Raw genomic sequence first — 20,690 nt, 5'->3', positions numbered from 1 at the left:
TGTATGCCAAGCATGACAATCGTACGCTACTAGTTAAGTTCTTTCCTTTCCGATAAATTGCCATACATAACTGTTAAACCATGATTTAAGAAAAAACAGGGTTTGCAATCTCAACCCCACGAAGGTCGAGCCCGGGTCAAAACAGACCCAGCAGGCCTGCCCCGGACAAACAATGGCCCAGGTCTGGCCCATCACGCGTGGGCTGGATTTGGGCCTTTAATTTCGATCGGCTGACTGTGTGCGCGGCCGCGCTTCTGATTTTGCTCAAGCACTCGGAATTCTGTTATAAATAACTTGCAAGCATGTAATTAATTAGGACTATCTACTGTTTTCAATTGGTAGAGACAAACACGACAAGAAACGTAGTTGCTATAGGATATCCTTTTAAAATAAGAACGAGATGAGCCTCAACGAAAATAAACAAAACGCGCAGGCTGCGGGGCCCTCGTTAAATGTATGTTATCGAAGCATTCAGTTTCCAGGATGGGTCGTTTAGCAAATCTCACGGCCCTCCCAGAATAATAACGCGATAGTTTCTTTAAGCGCGTATCTAATAATTTTACCTTCTTAAATTCGGGTGCGTATTTATGTGACCCAAATCCGAATCTCGACGGATTCGAAATGTGTTCCTAATCACGGGTACATTGACTGTGATGTGGTTCGAAATGTATGTCCATGACGTCGCAAATTCCTTTAAAAAATAAGAATGAGATGAGCCTCGCCAAATAAAAATACAAATTGCGGGGCCCTCAGTAAATATTTGCTTTAAAAATTGTTTAGACTTCGAGATGGACCGTTTAGTAAAATTCCACGGTCCTACCCAAAATAAATATGCTAGTCGCTTTAAGCGCGCCTTTAATAATTTAATTACTTTAAACTCGGGTGCGCATTGATGTGACCCAAATCCAAATCTCAACGGAGTCAAATGTGTGTCGACGACCACGGGTACATTGATTGTAACGCGGTTCGAGATACATTTTCACAACGTTGCAATTTTTGATAAAAAATAGTAAATGATAAAAGCGGTTAAGAGTCAAATTTTGAACATAAGTTCACACTTGTATAAAATCAGATAATCAAGCCGAATATAACAGTTGAGCGACCGTGCTAGAACCACGGAACTCAGGAATGCCTAACACCTTCTCCCGGGTTAACAGAATTCCTTATCTAGATTTCTGGTACGCAGACTGTAATATGGAGTCATTCTTTCTCCTCGATTCAGGATTAAAATTGGTGACTTGGGACACCCTAAATCTCCCAAGTGGCGACTCTGAAATAAATAAACCAATCCCGTTTTGATTGTCCTTTAATTGGAAAAACTCCCTTGCGCCCCCTCGGGCGCGGAAAAAGGAGGTGTGACATTTGGTAGTAGTTTTCCTTCTATTGTTTCTAGTTGAAATGACCCTTTATTTGTTATTGCCTTGATATTGTATGTACCATCCCAATTTGCTCCTAGTTTGCCTTCACGCAGGTCTTTGCTTGCTTGTGTTTTGGCTTTGAGCACGTAGTCCCCGACTTTGAGTGGTCTGATCTTGGACTTTTTGTTATAATAGTGTTTTGCCTGTTGTTTTTGGGAGATCATCTTTATGTAGGCCATACATCTCCATTCTTCGGCTTCATCGAGCTTTTGCCTTCTACTTTTATCGTTCCTCGGCCCGCTCTCATGGGAGTATCTCAAACTGGGCTCTCCGACTTTGACTGGTATTATCGCATCAGTCTCATAAACTAATCTAGAGTGTCTCTCTGGTGCTCGTCTTTGGTATTGTACAGTAGGCCCAAAGCACTTCTGGTAATAGCTCCGGCCATAGTCCCTTAGCAATGTCAAGCTTTTTCTTCATGATGTTCAGTATTGATTTATTGGAAGATTTTGCTTTCCCATTACCCGCGGGGTGGTATGGTGTGGAGAGTATTCTTTTGATATGCTACTTCTTAAAAAATTCAGGGACCTTTTTTCCAGTAAATTGGGGTCCGTTGTCACAACTGATCTCTTTGGGGAGGCAAAGCGACACACAATGTTTTTCCATATGAAGGTGATCACTTCTTGTTCGCGTACCTATGTGAATGCTCCTACTTCTACCCATTTTAGAAAAAATAGCCAGCTAAAACCAAAATAAATCGTACGTTACCTCGCCACGCATGGAGGGGTCGGCAATGTCCATTCCCCACTTGATGAAAGCCAAGGGGAAGTGACCGAGTGGAGGTGTTCGCCCGCTTGATGGATCATTGGGGCATATTTTTGGCATTGCTTGCATTTTTTCACGAAGTCTACGGCCACTTTTTTCATAGTAGGCCAGTAATAACTTGCCCGTATGATACATCTGACCAGAGCTCCATTGCCGAAATGAGCCCCATAGTGGCCTTAATGGACTTCTTCGAGGACGTGCAACATTTGATTCGGGCCTAAGCATTTCGCTAGGGGACCACCATACATCCTCTTGTATATGTCGTTGTGAATGATGTTGTACCTGGCCGCTTTCATCCGAAGCTTCTTGGCTTCCTTTTTATCAACTGGAGTACGCCATCCTGCAAGTATGTAACAATACGGTTGCGCCAATCCCAAGTTAGATTTATAGTCCTTACCTCAATTTGATCTATCGATGAGTGGAGAAGGGTGACCATGTTTCCTTCTCTAGTTATGCTTCTAGTGGTTGCCGTTAATTTGGCGAGGTCGTCTGCTTCGATGTTTTGTGCTCGAGGGATCTGGACGAGCTGACATTCATCAAACTCGGTCAGTAGTTTGCAGATCTCGGTCTGGTATCTTTACAACCTTTGCTCTTTGATCTGGAAAGTCCTTGTGACTTGGTTGACGACTAGTTGAGAGTCACAACGTAGGATGACCAGTCTCGCCCCATACATGAGTGCTAGCCTTAATCCTGCAATCACAACCTCATACTCGGCCACGTTATTAGTCATGTCCGGGCACCTTATGGATAGGCGAATCACTTCGCCTATTAGGAATTCGAGCACAAATCCCAGTCCGAACTCTAACGCATTAGAAGCGTCATCAGTGTACAAAATCCATAGATCTTGTGTTTGTGGAGAAGCGTGGGCGGCTTCTTTTTTGACTTCGGGCATTATGTTTGTGCCGAAGTCAGCGTCGAAGTCGCCAAGGACTTGTGATTTTATCGTCGCTCGTGGTTGATATGTGATATCATGCTCGCTTAATTCTATAGATCGGGCTTATGCAAAATGCTTCTCAAGGGGAAAGTTGTGACTACCGAGATGGGGTTGCACTTATAGTAGGGTCTAAGCTTTTGTAAAGCTATGACCAAGGCCAGAGCCAATTTTTCGAGGTAAAGGTACCTCGTCTCAGCATTGATTAAGGTTTTTCTAATGTAATAGATGGGATATTGTGTACCTGTCTTCTCGGACCAAGACTGCACTCACCGCCACTTCAGATTCGACGAGGTAGACGAGGAGGCATTCCCTAAGTTCTGCTTTGGAGAGCAACGACGGTGATGACAGGTAAGCCTTTAACTTCTTCAGGGCTTGGACGCACTCAGATGTCCACTAGAGGAGTTGTCCTTCTTAAGTACGCCGAAGAACTTGTGGCATCTATCAGATGATCGCAAGATGAATCTCGACAGGGCGGCTATATAGCCAGTCAACCTCTGAACCTGTTTTTTGCTAGTTATGTGCTCTGGTATTCCTTCTATGGCTTTTATTTGGTCGGTGTTGACCTCGATACCTCTTTGTGATACTAAGAAGCCCAAAAATTTTCCTGAGGTCACGGCGAATGCACACTTTTCAAGATTTAGCTTCATTTTGTACTGCCTTAGTATATCGAAGGCTTCTTTCAGGTGGTCGATGTGATCTTCTTTCCTTTTGGACTTGACCAACATATCGTCTATATAGACTTTATGGTCTTGCCGAGTTGATCTTTGAACATTTTCATCACCAACCTTTGGTTTGTCGCCCCTGCATTTTTCATTCGAAAGGCATAACTCTATAATAGTACGTTCCTTGGTTGGTAATGAAAGTAGTCTTCTCCTGGTCCTCCTCTTCCATGAGGATCTTATTGTAGCCTGAGTAGGCATATAAGAAGCTCAACAGTTCATGCTCGGCCATTGCATCAATGAGCTTGTCGATATGAGGTTGTGGGAATGAATCCTTGGGGCATGCTTTGTTTAAATCAGTAAAGTCCATGCACACCTGCCCCTTTCCGTTCTTTATTTTCGCCATGACCACGTTAGCGACCCATTGGGGGTATTTTGATTCCCTGATGGAACCATTTTCCAGTAATGTTTTTACCTCCTCGCGGATTGCTTCATTTATTGCGGAATTGAACTTCTACCTAACCTGCATTACCGGGGGTGGAATGGGTCAGCGTTCAACTTGTGTGTGGTGATCTCTTTCAGAATACCTGGCATATCTGCATGGGAAAAAGCAAACAAGTCTGCATTAGCAGTTAATAATTCACGGAACATACTTGGTTATTGAAGCTTGCATCCGATGTAGGCTTTCTTGTTGTGGTCGTTATCATCATGTTGGACGGGGTCGAGGTCTTCTATGATTGATCCCACGGCCTCCACTATTTTGGCATCTCTGATGACGTCCTCTCTTTCATCACAGCTCCACCTCGACCCTGTTAATTGCTATGCATCTTTTACTTTGCCCTTCATTTATTGGGTGGTTGTACAATCCAGGGATGAGGTAGCATTCTTGAGATGTGCATTGTTCTCCTTGTATGCTGAATATTCCCTACGGGGTTGGATATTTGATAACTTGGTACAACATAGAGGGGATGGCCCCCATGGCGTGTATCTAGGGTCGACCTATTATGGTGTTGTACGTCGTATCCTGGTCCATGATGTGGAATGTGGTTTCCAGAGTGACGCCTTCGGCCAAGACAGGGAGTGTTATTTCTCCAGACGTTCATTCGACTGCATCGATAAAACCTGTTAGCGTGATGCAGCGCGGCACTATCTTATCCCCGAGTTTCATTTGTGCAAGTACTCGAGGGTGGATAATGCACGCGGCGCTCCCATCATCCACCAAAATGCGTCTTACATCTGTATCCAATATTCACAAATTGATAACAAGGGCATCATAGTGAGGCAAAACCAAACTGTGGGTATCTGACTTATTGAAGATGATACTTTTTTCGAGTTTGTCATACCGTTCATGAGTGATCGACCGTTTGAGCTTGTGGGTTGTGGTGAATTTTAAGGCATCGTCACCGCCGCCATGATCATTTGACTGGTGCGATTTTGGTGAGGGTGGTTTTGACGGTCCCTGGTGTTGCTCACATCCTCGGGAAAAGTTGGTCCTCCCTCGGTCGCTTAGTAATTCTTTGAGGTGTCCTTGGTGAAGCATGTTTACGACCTCCTGCATTAGAGCGATGCAATCCTCAATTTTGTGACCTCGCTCTTGGTGGAACTCGTAGGGCGTGTTTGAATTTCTGGTTCTTGGGTCTGACCTCATCTTTTGTAGCCACTTCAATTTTGGTCCGAGCTTCTCCAACGCGTAGACTATTTCTGAAGGCGACACACAAGAATTGTGAGCAGTTAATAAAGGTGGCATACCTCTATAGTTCAGATAAGTCCCTGTCCTTGGTCTAGATGGGCCCTCTTCATGGCGGGAGGGAGGCATGATGGCATTTCTAATATACGGCTGATGCCTTTCTCGGTTGGGTCGTAGAGCTGGAAGATCCCTCCTGGCATTATTTCTTTGATCCTTCTTTGATTCAGCCTATACCGAGGTCAACCGATAGGTAGGCCCATTCAAGTCATCTTCATCAGCACGGACCTCGGCACAGTAGGCGCTGGGTATTTCATCCCAACTGGTTGGAGGATATTTTATAAGTTGACTTAATAATTTTCTTGTCGCCCTCGAGCCGTTCCTATTCAATCCGTTTTGGAAAGCTTCTACGGCCATTCCTTTTGATACATTTGGTAGAGTCATTCTTACTCGATTGAATACAGTAAGTCCCTCAATCCCTCTTCGGGTAACTGTTTAATGGCGAATATGTCGTTCATTCTTGCCTCTACCTTTTTGGACCCAACATGCGCCATCACAAACTTGTCAGCCATCTCTTCAAATGTTTCAATGGAGCACGCGGGCAGTTGTGAATACCAAGTTAATGCTCCTCCGGTGAGGGTCTCGCCAAACTTTTTCAGCAAAATGAAGGACACTTGTTCTTTGGCGAGGTCATTACCTTTTACAGCGGTGACATAGTGAGTCACATGATCTTCGGTATCGGTCATGCCGTCATATATTTTTAGATAGGGCGGCATTTTGAAAGTCTATGGTATGACATGCGGGGAGGCTTCGTCACTGTATGGTTGCTCAACCTGACTAGTATCTCTTTTTGGCAAGAGTTTTGGGACACCCGGTATTTTGTCGACTCTTTCTTGGTGCTATCTCATTTGGTCCCTAAGCATTTTGTTTTCATTTTTCATTTCTTCCATCTTTCTCGGAATGGCTGTGAGGGTGTCGTCACCTACAATATTAACATTGTGAGTGATACCTGTTACTGGAGGGAGAGGGTCATGCTGCTCGGTCATTGTCGGTGCAATACAAATCCTTGCATTTTCTCTAACCGCCTCATGAATGGGCTTGTCGAGGATGCTGGTAAGCGTGTTTGTCAGCCAAGCCTCAAGTAGTTTTTTCACTGCTGGTGGTGCCTCTTCCGTCATGGACATGGAAGCTCTTTTACTGCGAGACGTTATGATACTACCGTGAGGAAGGGTGACCCACCTCGCCTGGGAGAGGTATTAGGCGTTATATCTTCGCCTTCTGCTTCAGAAACCTCATTGATAGTGGTCAAGAGGTTGATAGTGATATCGACCACTGCCTTCATTCTTTAGTACATTACCTCGCCCCGCAAGGAGGGGGGCCGACGATGTCCATTCCCCACTTGATGAAAGGCCAAGGGGAAGTGACCGAGTGGAGGTGCTCGCCCGCTTGATGGATCATTGGGGCGTATTTTTGGCATTGCTCACATTTTTTAATGAAGTATGCGGCATCTTTTTTCATAGTAGGCCAGTAGTAACCTGCCCGTATAAAACATCTGACCAACCCTCGATTGCCGAAATGAGCTCCGCAGTGGCCTTCGTGGACCTCTTCTAGGATGCGTCGCGTTTGATTCGGGCCTAAGCATTTTGCTAGGGCACCACCATACATCCTCTTATATCGGTCGTTGTGAATGATGTTGTAACTGACCGTTTGCATCCGAATCTTCTTGGCTTCTTTTTTATCATCTGGAGTATGCTATCTTGTAAGTATGTAACAATACGGTTGCGCCAGTCCCAAGTTAGATTTATAGTCCTTACCTCGATTTGATCTATCAATGAGTGGATGAGGGTGACCACGTTTCCTTCTCCGGTTATGCTTCTAGTGGTTGCCATTAATTTGGCGAGGCCGTCTGCTTCAATATTTTTTGCTCGAGGGATCTGGTCGAGTTGGCATTCGTCAAACTCGGGCAGTAGTTTGGATATCTCAACCTGGTATATTTGCAACCTTTGCTTTTTGATCTGGAAAGTCCTTATGACTTGGTTGACGATGAGTTGAGAGTCGCAGCATAGGATGACCAGTCTCGACCCGTATATGAGTGCTAGCCTTAATCCTGCAATCACGGCCTCATACTCGGCCTCATTGTTAGTCATATCCGAGCACCTTATGGATTGGCGAATCACTTCGTCTGTCGGGACTTCGAGCAAAAATCCCAGTCTGAACTCTGACGTATTAGAAGCATCGTTGATGTACAAAATCTATAGATCTTGTGTTTGTGGAGAAGCGTGGGCGGCTTTTTTTTGACTTCGGGCATTATGTTTGTGCCGAAGTCAGCGTCGAAGTTGCCAAGGACTTGTGATTTTATCGTCGTTCATGGTTGATATGTGATATCATGCTCGCTTAATTCTATAGATCGGGCTTATGCAAAATGCTTCTCAAGGGGAAAGTTGTGACTACCGAGATGGGGTTGCACTGATAGTAGGGTCTAAGCTTTCGTGAAGCCACGAGCAAGGCCAGAGCCAATTTTCGAGGTGAAGGTACCTCGTCTCGGCATTGATTAAGGTTTTTCTAATGTAATAGATGGGAGATTGTGTACCTGTCTTCTCAGACCAAGACCGCACTCACTGCCACTTCAGATTTGGCGAGGTAGATGAGGAGACGTTCCCCAAGTTTTGCTTTGGAGAGCAATGATGGTGATGACAAGTAAGCTTTTAACTTCTTCAGGGCTTGTACGCACTCGGAAGTCCATTGTAGGCGTTGCCCTTCTTGATTACACCGAAGAACTTGTGGCATCTATCGGATGATCGTGAGATGAATCTCGACAGGGCGGCTATACGGCCAGTCAGCCTCTGAACTTGTTTTTGCTAGTTATGTGCTTTGCTATTCCTTCTATGGCTTTTATTTGGTCGGTGTTAACCTCGATACCTTGTTGTGATACTACGAAGCCCAAAAAATTCCCTGAGGTTATGCCGAATGCACACTTTTCAGGATTTTGTTTCATTCTGTACCGCCTGAGTATATCGAAGGCTTCTTTCAGGTGGTCGATGTGATCTTCTTTCCTTTTGGACTTGACTAACATATCGTCTATATAGACTTCCATGGTCTAGCCGAATTGATCTTTGAACATTTTAGTCACCAACCTTTGGTATGTCGCCCCTGCATTTTTCATTCGAAAGACATAACTCTGTAACAGTACGTTCCTTGGTTGGTAATGAAGGTAGTCTTCTTATGGTCCTTCTTTTCCATGAGGATCTGATTGTAGCCCAAGTAGGCATATAAGAAGCTCAACAATTCATGCTCGACTATTGCATCAATGAGCTGGTCAATATGAGGTAGTGGGAATGAATCCTTGGGGCATACTTTATTTAAATCTGTAAAGTCCACGGATATATGCCATTTTCCATTCTTCTTTTTTGCCATGATCACATTAGCGACCCATTGGGGGTATTTTGATTCCCTGATGGAACCATTTTCCAGTAATTTTTTGACCTCCTCACGGACTGCATCATTTATTATGGAATTGAACTTCTGCCTAACCTGCCTTACCGGTGGTGGAACGGGTCAACGTTCAACTTGTGTGTGGCGATCTTCTTCGGGATACCTGGCATGTCTGCATGGGAAAAAACAAACAAGTCTACGTTAGCAGTTAAGAATTGACGGAACTTACCTGGTTCTTAAAGTTTGTAGCCGATGTAGGCTTTCTTGCTGTGGTCGTTATCATCCAGTTGGATGGGGTCGAGGTCTTCTATGTTTGATCCCGTGGCCTCTACTGTTTTGTTATCTCTAATGACATCCTCTCTTTCACCACAACTCGACCTCGACCCTGTTAATTACTATGCCCCTTTTGCTTTGCCCTTTATTTGTTGGGTGGTTGTACAATCCAGGGCGATGAGGTAGCATTCTCGAGATGGGCATTGTTCTCTTTGTATGTTGAATATTCCCCACGGGGTTGGATATTTGATAACTTGGTACAACATGGTGGGGATGGCCCCCATGGCGTGTATCCAGGGTCGACCTATTATGGCGTTGTACACCGTATCCTGGTCCATGATATGGAATGTGGTTTCTAAAGTGACGCCTCCGACCAGGACGAGGAGTGTGATTTCTCCAGACGTTCATTCAATTGCATTGTTAAAACCTGTTAGCGTGATGCAGTGCGACACTATCTTATCCTCGAGTTTCATTTGTGCAAGTACTCGAGGGTGGATAATGCACGTGCTGCTCCCATCGTCCATCATAATGAGTCTTACATTTGTATCTAATATTCGCAAATTGATAACAAGGGCATCATAGTGAGGTAAAACCAAACCGTGGGTATCTGAATTATTGAAGATGGTACTTTCTTCCAGTTCGTCATACCATTCATGAATGATCGACCGTTTGAGCTTGTGGGTTGTGGTAAATTTTAAGGTGTCACCGCTGCCGCCCATGATCATTTGAATGGTGCGAGTCCGTGAGGGTGGTTTCGACAGTCCCTTGTGTTGTTCAGGTCCTGGGGCAAAGTTGGTCCCCCCTCGGTCGCTCAGCAATTCTTTGAGGTGTCTTTGGTGAAGCATGTTTACGACCTCCTGCATTAGAGCGATGCAATCCTCAGTTTTGTGACCTTGCTCTTGGTGGAACTCGCAAAAGGCATTTGACTCTCTGGTGCTTGGGTCTGACCTCATCTTTTGTGGCCACTTCACTTTTGGTTCGAGCTTCTCCAACGCGTAGACTATTTCTGAAGGCGACACACAAGAATTGTGAGCAGATAATAAAGGTGGAATATCTCTCTCGTTCTGGTAAGTCCCTGCGCTTGGTCTAGATGGGCCCTCTTCGTGGCGGAAGGGAGTCACGATGGCGTTTCTGATATACGGCTGATGCCTTTCTCAGTTGGGTTGTGGAGTTGGAAGATCTCTCCTGGCATCATTTCTTCTATCCTTCCTAGATTCAACCTATACCGAGGTCAATCGATGGGTAGGCCCATTCAAGTCGTCTTCATCAGCACGTACCTCGACATAGTAGGCATTGTGTTTTTCATCCCAACTAGTTGGAGGATATTTCATAAGCCGACTTAATAGTTTTTTGTCATCATCAAGTCGTTCCTATTCAATCCGTTTTGGAAAGCTTCTACGGCCATTCCTTTTGATACATTTGGTAGAATAATTCTTACTCGGTTGAATACAACGAGGAACGTCCCTCAATCCCTCTCCGGTTGACTGTTTGATGGTGAATATGTCGTTGACGTTTGCCTCTGCCTTTTTGGCCCCAGCATGGGCCATCACAAACTTGTCGTCCATCTCTTCAAATATTTCAATGGATCACGCGGGTAGTTGTGAATACCAAGTTAATGCTCCTCCAGTGAGGGTCTTGTCAAACTTTTTCAGCAAGATGAAGGACACTTGTTCTTTAGCGAGGTCATTACCTTTTACAACGGTGCCATGGTGAGTCACGTTATCTTCGGGATCGGTTGTGTTGTCATATATTTTCAAATAGGGCGGCATTTTGAAGGTCTTTGGTATGACATACGGGACGGCTTCATCACTGTATGGTTGCTCAACCCGACCAGAATCTCTTTTTAGCAAGAATTTTTGGGCACCCGGTATTTTATCGACTCTTTCTTGGTGCTCTCTCATTTGGTCCCTAAGCATTTTGTTTTTATTTTTATTTCTTCCATCTTCCTCATAATGGCTGTGAGGGTGTCGTCACCTGCAATATTAACATTGTGAGTGATACTTGTTTCTGGAGGGAGAGGGTCATTCTGCTCGGCCACTGTCGGTGCAATACAAATCCTTGCATTTTCTCTAGCTGCCTCATAGGCGGGCTTGTCGAGGATGCTGGTTAGCGTGTTTGTCAGCCAAGCCTCAAGTAGTTTTTTCACTGCTGGTGGCGCCTCTTCCGTCATGGACATGGAAGCTCTTTTACTGCGGGACGTGGTGATACTGCCGTGAGGAGGGGCGACCCACCTCGCCTTGGAGAGGCGTTAGGCATTATATCTTCGCCTTCTGCTTCAGAAACCTCATTGATGGTGTTCAAGAGATTGATAGTGACATCGACCACTGCCTTGATTCTTTCTCTCTATTACTTGCCATGTCAGATCTATGTGTACAAGGAAATCGGGGTTTTGCCCCTTTTTGTGAACTGTTCTATTTATAGATCTAGAAGAAACTAAAAATTTAACTGGGAAACCCCGGAGATGGCGCCAAATTGTTTGACCAAAAACGTAAATCATGGGCTAAACTAATTATTTTTATATAAGGGTTAAACCTAATTAATAATAATATCCCTAGACTTATAATCTATTAACAAAAATAACGTAGAACAATTTTGGTGGGGATTAAATGCAATGTGCATTCAATATTCCAAACGGTTTGAGTAATAAGAGACAAATATCAAGTAGTAAATAACAATAAATGGAGTTAACAATAAATGGCGTTAACGTAAATAAATGATTCACCCAATATTGAATGAGGTGGATGATTCTTCTTTCTGATAGTGATGAATGACATACAAATCCTAGAATGTTGGATATATTCTCGGATCTGGTGGAAAAGTATTGAATAATGGATGATAGAATCTTAATGAAAAGGTAATGTTTGTATCTTTTCTAGAGAGAGATTTTTCTTCTAAAAAAATGTTCTTATCAAAATGAATATTACATGCCTTTCTCCTCATCTCTTTTTCTATTTATATGGGACATACCCGCGGTCAACCCTAAAAGTACAAGCACAAAGAATATTCAACTGAATATTCTCCCAAATATCCTATTACAAAAACTAGCCGGTGATACCGCCCTAGATACTTGACCTCGGTCGTTATTGACTACCCGGCCATGAGCCCCACTATTTACTACTCAACCTGCTTGCATAAACTTCTCAACCATAATAGAGTCCGCTCATCGAGGTCGTCCAGGGTCGACCTCAATAAGGAGAGGGACTAACTGTATAAGTCAAAATTCGCCTCAAGGAGATTAAGCATGAAATGGTATTACAAAAAGTGATGCGGCCGAGGTCGACTAGTAAATAGTGGGGCTCATGGCCGGGTAGTCAATAACGGCCGAGGTCAAATATCAAGGGCAATATCAACGGCTAGTTTTTATAAAATGATATTTGGGAGAATATTCCATTGAATATTCTATGTACTTGTACTTTTAGGGTTGATTGAGGGTATGTCCCGTATAAATAGAAAAAGAAATAAGGGGAAACACATGTAATATTCATTTTAATAAGAACACTTTTTGAGAAGAAGACTTTTTCTCTAGAAACGATACAAACATTACCTTTTCATTAAGATTCTTTCATCCATTATTCAATATGTTTCCACCAGATCCGAGAATATATCCAATATTCTAGGATTTGTCTGTCATTCATCACTGTGAGAAAGAAGAATCATCCACCTCATTCAATATTGGGTGAATTATTCTCTTTATTTACGTTAATGCCATTTATTGTTATTTACAACTTGATATTTATCTCTCATTATTCAAACCGTTTGGAATATTAAATGCACACTGCATTTAATCCCCACCAACACTGTTCTACATTATTTGTGTTAACTGATTATAAGTCTAGGGATATTATCATTAACTAGGTTTAACCCTTCATTACATAAAAATAATTAGTTTAGCCCAAGATTTATATTTTTTGATCAAACAATAATGCCTTTATTTGGGAAGTAGGCCCGGGGAAATTGAAAGTAAATAGAGAAAAAAATTAGAAGGGAAAATATAATAAAAAATTATTGGTCCCAAAATGCCAGTATTTCGGGATATCTTATATGTCTCTCCAAGAAAATAGATATCTCCGGAAAGGATTTTAAGTTCAATTCATTTTTTTTCTCTCCACCTGGACCAACTCACCGCTTCTTAGATTTAAGGTGATTTGTGTATCTACCCTAACGATACTATTGTTCCGTACTATTATGGAAGGATATCCGAGCAAGATATGCACCTCTTCATGAATGAATTTTTTTTATCTACTTTTATTTGGTATTTTGGCCTAGGTGGAAAGGAAGGTGAGATATGTACAATGTCGGAGTCAAAATTATCACTAAGGAATGTCAAAATATAAGAAACTAAATACATAAAAATCAAGGAGAGTCTAACAATACAATATAATTTTCTAGCGAAACCCGTTGGTCAAATGGGGCTCCACCACTGAATATGTACACTCAATAACAAAACTTGATTGTTTTGTGATTATCTATATGTACATAATAACTTAATAATAATAATTGTTATTATATCCACAAAATTTAATGAAAATATTAATTATGTGGTATTTTATAAATTATTTATTTATTTATGAATCACATTTAAAAGCTCGTGACAGCTAACAGCAATAGTGATAGGCAATGATGATTGTACAACTTTGGCTAGTGATATTAATCGCGGTTGGCAAAGAAAATGGGAATGGTAATTGAGCAATAATAATTAGTGGTGGCATCCAGAAGGTGATGGATGCACAGTAGAGGTGATTCGGTGAAGGTTAGCGGTGTTGTGACTAGTGGCGGATATGAAACGTGGAGGCAAGCGGCGGTTGTGGAAGTATTTTTTTAAAAAATTCAACCGAAATCTTTGAGAACAACCCTCAAAACCTTTCTTCAAAAAATATTATTTAAAAAAAAATTATAAAATTGAAAAGACGCATTTATCGCAAAAATATTTTCAACATCTCTAAAAGATTTCTACGAAGAAAATACCACCTAAATAACTCTATAATCTGCCGTTCAAATAATGCTGTTTAAACTTTAAACCGATCGATGGGTTTTATTTAAACTCTAATACTGCAGCCAGTCGACGTCGTTTTAGGGACACTGTCTCTTTCTTCTTAACAAAAAAAAAACATTTTGGCGCCCCTTGCCTATTCCCCTCGATCCCTGTTTGCCTTTGTTTCCGTCCAATTTCCAAAACGGGGGCCCCAAAATTTTGCAGTTTCCAAAGTTCTCTTTCTTCTCGTTTGTTAATTGTATATATCTCTCGAGAACTCTTGCACACACTCTTGCACACGCTCCCCGTCCCCACCCGCCCCTCCTCCTTCAGCTTTAATTTGAAATTTGAAAATTTCCATTTTTCTCCAGAAATATATACTCTCTCTGGAAGTCAAATTCCCGCATTAGTCGTCAGCTATCCCTGGTACTTACTTCATGTTTTGCCATTTTGTCTTAGCCTTCTTTAGGGTTTAACCTATTCTTAATGGGGTTTTGTGATTATAGATCCGTGTCGGCTTAAAACCTAGGTATTCATTTTCGATTTCATTTGTTTCCCTTTTGAAAATGCTCTTTCTAGTAAGTTATATGTCGAATTAAGGGTGTGATTCTTTCTGGGTTGCATTTTATTTTTGGTGTTTTTCGCTGAGAAGTAGAAGGTTTAATTGAAATTTTGAACTTGTGATGTTTAAAGATGCTCATGTTACTGTATCAAATATGTCCTTTTGGATTGTTTATTAAAGTGGAAATCTGTGTTTTGCAAAATGAATTTTTTCAAGTCCAGCAGATGAAGATTAATAGACCTAGATAATTTAATATTATCTTCTGTTTTTATGGCGTATACCAATGCTGCCAGAAATATTTGATTTATAACTGTAGATTTCTACCTCTGTCTTGTCCTTTTAGTTGGAGCCATGAGCTATAAGCGACAATCACACCACTAAATAACAACATTCGGAGCTTGCTAGATAAAAAGAAATTTAATATCTGATTCCTTGGGCTACCCGGGGTGTGGCCTAATGGCAACCTATAATGGACCATAGGAGATCATGGTTCTAGTTCTAGCATAGGCAAAAAAGAAAAACGTAGGTGATTTCCTTCCGTCGTTCTAACTCTTGGCAGCCAGAGATACTCGATATATGTGCTGGTGAAAGGTAGCAAGTACTCAGTGGGCTAGTCGAGGTGTGGCAAGTTGACATGTACGCCGCCTTTGTCTAAAAATTATTTGATTCTTCAGATTGCAGATATCATAGAAGAGTGTCTTGATCTTTAGATTGATTTTGCCTTCTTCAATGGCTCATTTTTCGGTAAATTAAATAAGGAATTCGTGGGTGCAATGCGTGCCACACAATACGTGCATGACCGTAATTGTAGATTCAAATAGTATTACGTTTACTATAGAAAGGCTTGGAAAATCTTAAAATGCTTAGAGTTAGATGCTTAATGTTGTGCCTGGGACTTGGAGATGGTTTTGGGTTTTAGATTGTCCAGGAAAGTTGTTTGGAGAATTACATACAGCTCCATCTTCTCTCAACATATGCCTGATATTCTGATTCCGATATGGATATAGACAATGTAAACATGGAAAGCAAAAGTGATCGCAAGACCTGCAAGTATATTTAAACAATTGCCTGGAAAAGCACTTGCAAGAGGTTTTGTTTTCTGCAGGTTTCTGTGACAATGGTGCTCACGTCCTATATCTTATGTTCGTAAATCGCTGAAATTCAACTAGTGTTTGAGATATGTCTTCTCCTCCAGTTCTCTCACTATCATGTCAATAAAACTTTTTGGATTGCACCTATTTGCTTAAAGTAAACAAGGAGAATAGTGTTAATATGTCAGGCATCATGAGATCTTGGAGAAGTTGTCTTTCAGTGGGTTGTCATTTTGCCTTTTGATTAGTTAAATGTTATTGTTTTGCTGTGTGAAAGTAGCTTAGTGTCTTTTAAGTTCATTATTCTGGGTTCTGTCCACTGAAGACGAAATACCCTCAAGTAACTGAGTTATATGGCATCTTACAGATGGTCTGGTCTTACTGAAATTTTTGGATGTATCCCGTTATCAACTATTACATGCTTACTGCACAGACATTGGTGAACATATGAATGGGCTTGCTCAGCATACAACAAAACCTAATGCGACTGTTTCTAGTAGTGTTCGTGAATTATTGGAATGCCCAGTGTGCTTAAATGCTATGTATCCACCCATTCATCAGGTATGATTATCTGAATTTCTTGCTGCTAAATGCTGATGGATCCCTTTACCTGCCTTTGCTTAGGGTTATGTTCTAAAAATACAATGTTTTCTCATTCACCTCTTTAGAGATGGGATTTTCAATCTTTACGTAAACAAATAGAAAAGAGGAAAAAGAGAAAATGAAGGGGGGGGGGGGGAGGTCAGGTCTTTTTTTTAGAATAGTGTAGGATAAAACTTACATGTTTTTCTTTGTCTATTTTTTTTTTAAAATTAATTAGTGAAACAAATATTCTTCCGTCTCCAAACGAGAAAAAATGTTTGATTCCCAATAGTACCATGTAAAATGGAACAGAGGGCATAGTGATATATGCTCACAAATATTACTGGAGTGATATCTTTTATACAGTTATTCTTCTTTTACAAGACGCTCCGATCGTTATTATTGTGTCTGTTTCTTGTCTGTGCGGTATTTAATTCTTCTCTATCTATTTTGCCCTTATTGCAGTTTAGGTCAGGTTTTTCTTTTAGAATAGTGTAGGATAAAACTTACATGTTTTTCTTTGTCTATTTTATTTTTTTTAAAGTTAATTAGTGAAACAAATATTCTTCCGTCTCCAAACGAGAAAAAATGTTTGATTCCCAATAGTACCATGTAAAATGGAACAGAGGGCATAGTGATCTGTGCTCACAAACTATTACTGGAGTGATATCTTTTATACAGTTATTCTTCTTTTACAAGACGCTCCGACCGTTATTGTTGTCTCTGTTTCTTGTCTGTGCGGTATTTAATTCTTCTCTATCTCTTTTGCCCTTATTGCAGTGTTCCAACGGTCACACACTGTGTTCTGGTTGCAAACCTAGGGTGCATAATCGCTGTCCAACATGTCGGCATGAGCTTGGTAATATTCGATGCCTTGCATTAGAGAAGGTTGCTGCATCTCTTGAGCTCCCATGTAAATATCAGAGCTTTGGATGTATAGGAATCATTCCTTACTACAGCAAGCTGAAGCACGAATCTGAATGCTCTTTCAGACCCTATAATTGCCCCTATGCGGGCTCAGAGTGCACCGTCATTGGCGACATCCCATATTTAGTTGCCCATTTGAAAGATGATCACAAAGTTGATATGCATGTCGGCAGTACTTTCAATCATCGTTATGTAAAAGCAAATCCCCATGAAGTGGAAAATGCTACATGGATGCTTACTGTAAGTACTGTTGCTCTTCTTCCATTCACTGCAGATTAGCTTTTGGTCTAATTCAAAGTAGGCAACTCTAGCAAACAAATTCTGAAAGTGTGCTAGATTTGTGTATAGGGGAATGTTATTAGTGTGACTTCTTTGCTGTGAAGTATGGGCGCATGAATATTATGTTGTGAGTTCAAGACTCAAGTCTCTTTTTTTTAGTATTTTCAGTCGAGATGCTATAAGGTTCTATTTGACATCCCTACTTTTCGCTTCTTTTGATCGGGGGACGAAATAATGCTTTTTAAATAATAAATTCAGTTTGTTCACAATAGGAATTGTAGACACTGAAATTTCAGTAGATCAAGATAAATCCTAAATTCAAGACGACTTTTGAAATATTAGGAGTCTATTAGGGTTACTTGGTGGCTACTCCACCCAAACCCTAATTTATGCCTATAAATAAGGCTACATATGTCCTTCAAAGACGATCTCAGCAATTCCATAAACTCTCGGAATATGCACAAAGACATCAAATATGAGATCTCTGAAATTCCATGAAACTTTTGGAATATTCATTAAGAGATCAAAGACATGTCAAATATGTCTTGCTTAAAGTCCTATGTTCGAGAAATACGCTGCTAAGGCCTTCGAATCACGTAGAATCAATCGGAGGAGGAAGAAAGGGACAGACAGAGTTGTAACCTACAATGTTTATCAATAATATCCTTTTTTCTTTATAGTTGTTTGTGATTGCAGTTTTATTTTCTCGGGATAAATTTGTTGCAAACAGGAATAACAATTAAATTCTTCACTTCTTTTATTAGCATACTACTTGCCTATAACCTTGAAGAAAATAGATGGAGGAGATGAGGGGAGTGGCTTGGTGGTCTTCTATTTTGCTCGGACTCTCCGAAAATGTCACCGGGTGCGTGTCAGATCCTCAAAAAGTAGTTTATTGTTTGAGGATCCGACACGGGTGCGGCAACATTTTGGAGAGTCCGTGCAACATAGGTGGTCTTCTTGTTCAATTTTTATGGTTTGTTTTTTGTTTAGGATTTTGCTTGATTACGTAAGCTGGAAAGCCATTAATGTTTTGACCGATACCCTCAATCTCAGTGGTAGATCATTTGGCTGTATGACCTGGAGTATCCTTAATCTTTGGACATGAGCACTGGCATATCTTTGATGTAATTTGGCTGCCCATTGCAAAGTGGCTGTTGTTTTGGGGGCCTTTTGAATTTGGAGGATCAATTATTTGGCATCATATTTGAACATTGAGGGACCTTTTCTGCAAAAAAAAAAACCTTTTGCGAAATTTGCTCTTTTAAGGAAAACCTTGAGCCAGGAAAATTTAGCCAATGAAGATGGCAAAGATCTTTCTTTCCATGGCAAATCCCATGTATGTACTAGGATCTTCTCGTCTCCAACAAAGTTGGCTAGCTTGGCAGATTGTTCTGTACCTACCTGGGTATATGTTATGCTGTACCCTTTTCTGTGTGCTGTCTTTTTCACTATGTCGAATCTAACCAGCGGTTCTTAGAGCTGATATTGTTGCTTAACTTTTGATCCTGTACGTTGAGTTCATATCTGGAATAATGTGGTCTCATTTTAATTTTCCTCCAGGTTTTCAGTTGCTTTGGTCAGTACTTCTGTTTACACTTTGAAGCATTTCAACTTGGAATGGCACCAGTTTATATTGCATTTTTACGGTTCTTGGGTGATGATGAAACGGCAAAGAACTTTAGCTACAGTCTTGAAGTTGGAGGCAATGGAAGGAAGATGATTTGGCAAGGGGTACCAAGAAGCGTTAGGGACAGTCACCGTAAGGTTAGAGACAGTTTTGATGGCCTCATTATTCAACGTAATATGGCGCTCTTCTTTTCTGGTGGAGACCGGAAAGAATTGAAGCTTAGAGTTACTGGTAGGATATGGAAAGAACAATGATGTCGCAGGAGACTTCTTAGTACTCTTTCAATGCTAGGATTAGGTCAATCCATTGAAGTCTTCTGATCAATGTATTTTTCTTGAACAAGGAGCAACATCTCTTTGCTTTTCCTTGATAAAAATACATTAGCGAGAAGGCCTAGTAATTTTGAGGAATGCATCTTGCTCTAGGTGGTATTGCTGACTAATATGTGCTGCAGCAAAAGATGTCAATCCATGTTGTTCTTTTTATTGAAATATCCTTTGCAGAATTCCCCTACATTCCCTTCCATAATAAGCTAGTTCATCAAAAGTTGAATTGGTTCAAAAATCAGGTAAATAATGTAGGTTCTAACATGTTAATTTGTAATATCCAGTGACAGAATTGTGAATGAAATATAATATATGAACAAATGTGAGAAGCTACTACAAATTTAGGAAAAGTGTGTTTGCATTGTAATAATCGTTTACTGTAACCAGTCAAAAGGTAACATGTTTGAGAGCATGTTCAAAGTGAAACCATGTTATACGTAATTCGACTTAAAGACTTTATTTAGTAAGTTTCACAAATTATATAACTTGTTTAAGATATAGAATTTAAAGTATATATTTGCTATTTTATATATATCTTTAATGTAGACTGCAAGATTTAAATTTTTTTACATTCTTATATTTTCTGCGTTTACAAGTTTTACAGAATAATTCTAAACTTGCTGCATAATTAAATTAAACTTGATGTCCTTTTACCTCAGTTGTAGGAAGATTGGGTCAAAATCAGGGACAAGTATGACGCAGCTTGAAGCCTTCAACCTACTGCCAGTCTGCCACATGTTCATATAATAGAATATTTTTATTTGACGAAAAAAAAGAGAATTCCTTATTTAAATGATTTTATTTTACTGACAACCCCAATTTAGGGTCCACATAAATTTCTGGCTAAGATTGCAACTGCTTTTCTCTTTCTGTCTGCCAAAAATTTGGACCCCTTCGTTTTTCCCCTCTAAGCCACATATATTCTGTTTCCATTTTTCTTTTCTTATTTTCCTTTTATTGGGGGTAAATTACATACTACACCTACTATTAATTTACCAACGTATTTTATATTACCGTTGACTGATATTATATTTAGTAAAATAAAAAATATCTTAGTTAAAATGGACTTTTTTATGTCGTTTGAAATACTTTACATGCTTAGTCGATTTTTCTTCATTTCTTTTGAAGTATTATTTTTTGCGTAATATTATAATTC

General features: G+C 40.7%; 1 protein-coding gene across 1 annotated transcript; it reads left to right on the top strand.

Annotated features, from left to right (window-relative positions):
• The first annotated feature begins 14,289 nt into the window (after positions 1–14,289).
• On the top strand, positions 14,290–19,718 carry LOC107807857 (E3 ubiquitin-protein ligase DIS1). The gene is made up of 4 exons (XM_075250124.1): positions 14,290–14,563; positions 16,140–16,351; positions 17,153–17,539; positions 19,142–19,718. Exons 2-4 carry the CDS (start codon positions 16,238–16,240, stop codon positions 19,460–19,462), a joined length of 822 nt encoding a protein of 273 aa, XP_075106225.1. The 5' UTR covers positions 14,290–14,563; positions 16,140–16,237; the 3' UTR covers positions 19,463–19,718.
• Positions 19,719–20,690: the final 972 nt, after the last annotated feature.

Source organism: Nicotiana tabacum, chromosome 3 (genome assembly GCF_000715075.1).
Source record: "Nicotiana tabacum cultivar K326 chromosome 3, ASM71507v2, whole genome shotgun sequence".
Classification (NCBI taxonomy): domain Eukaryota; kingdom Viridiplantae; phylum Streptophyta; class Magnoliopsida; order Solanales; family Solanaceae; genus Nicotiana; species Nicotiana tabacum.
This window is presented reverse-complemented; position numbering and strand designations above follow the sequence as displayed.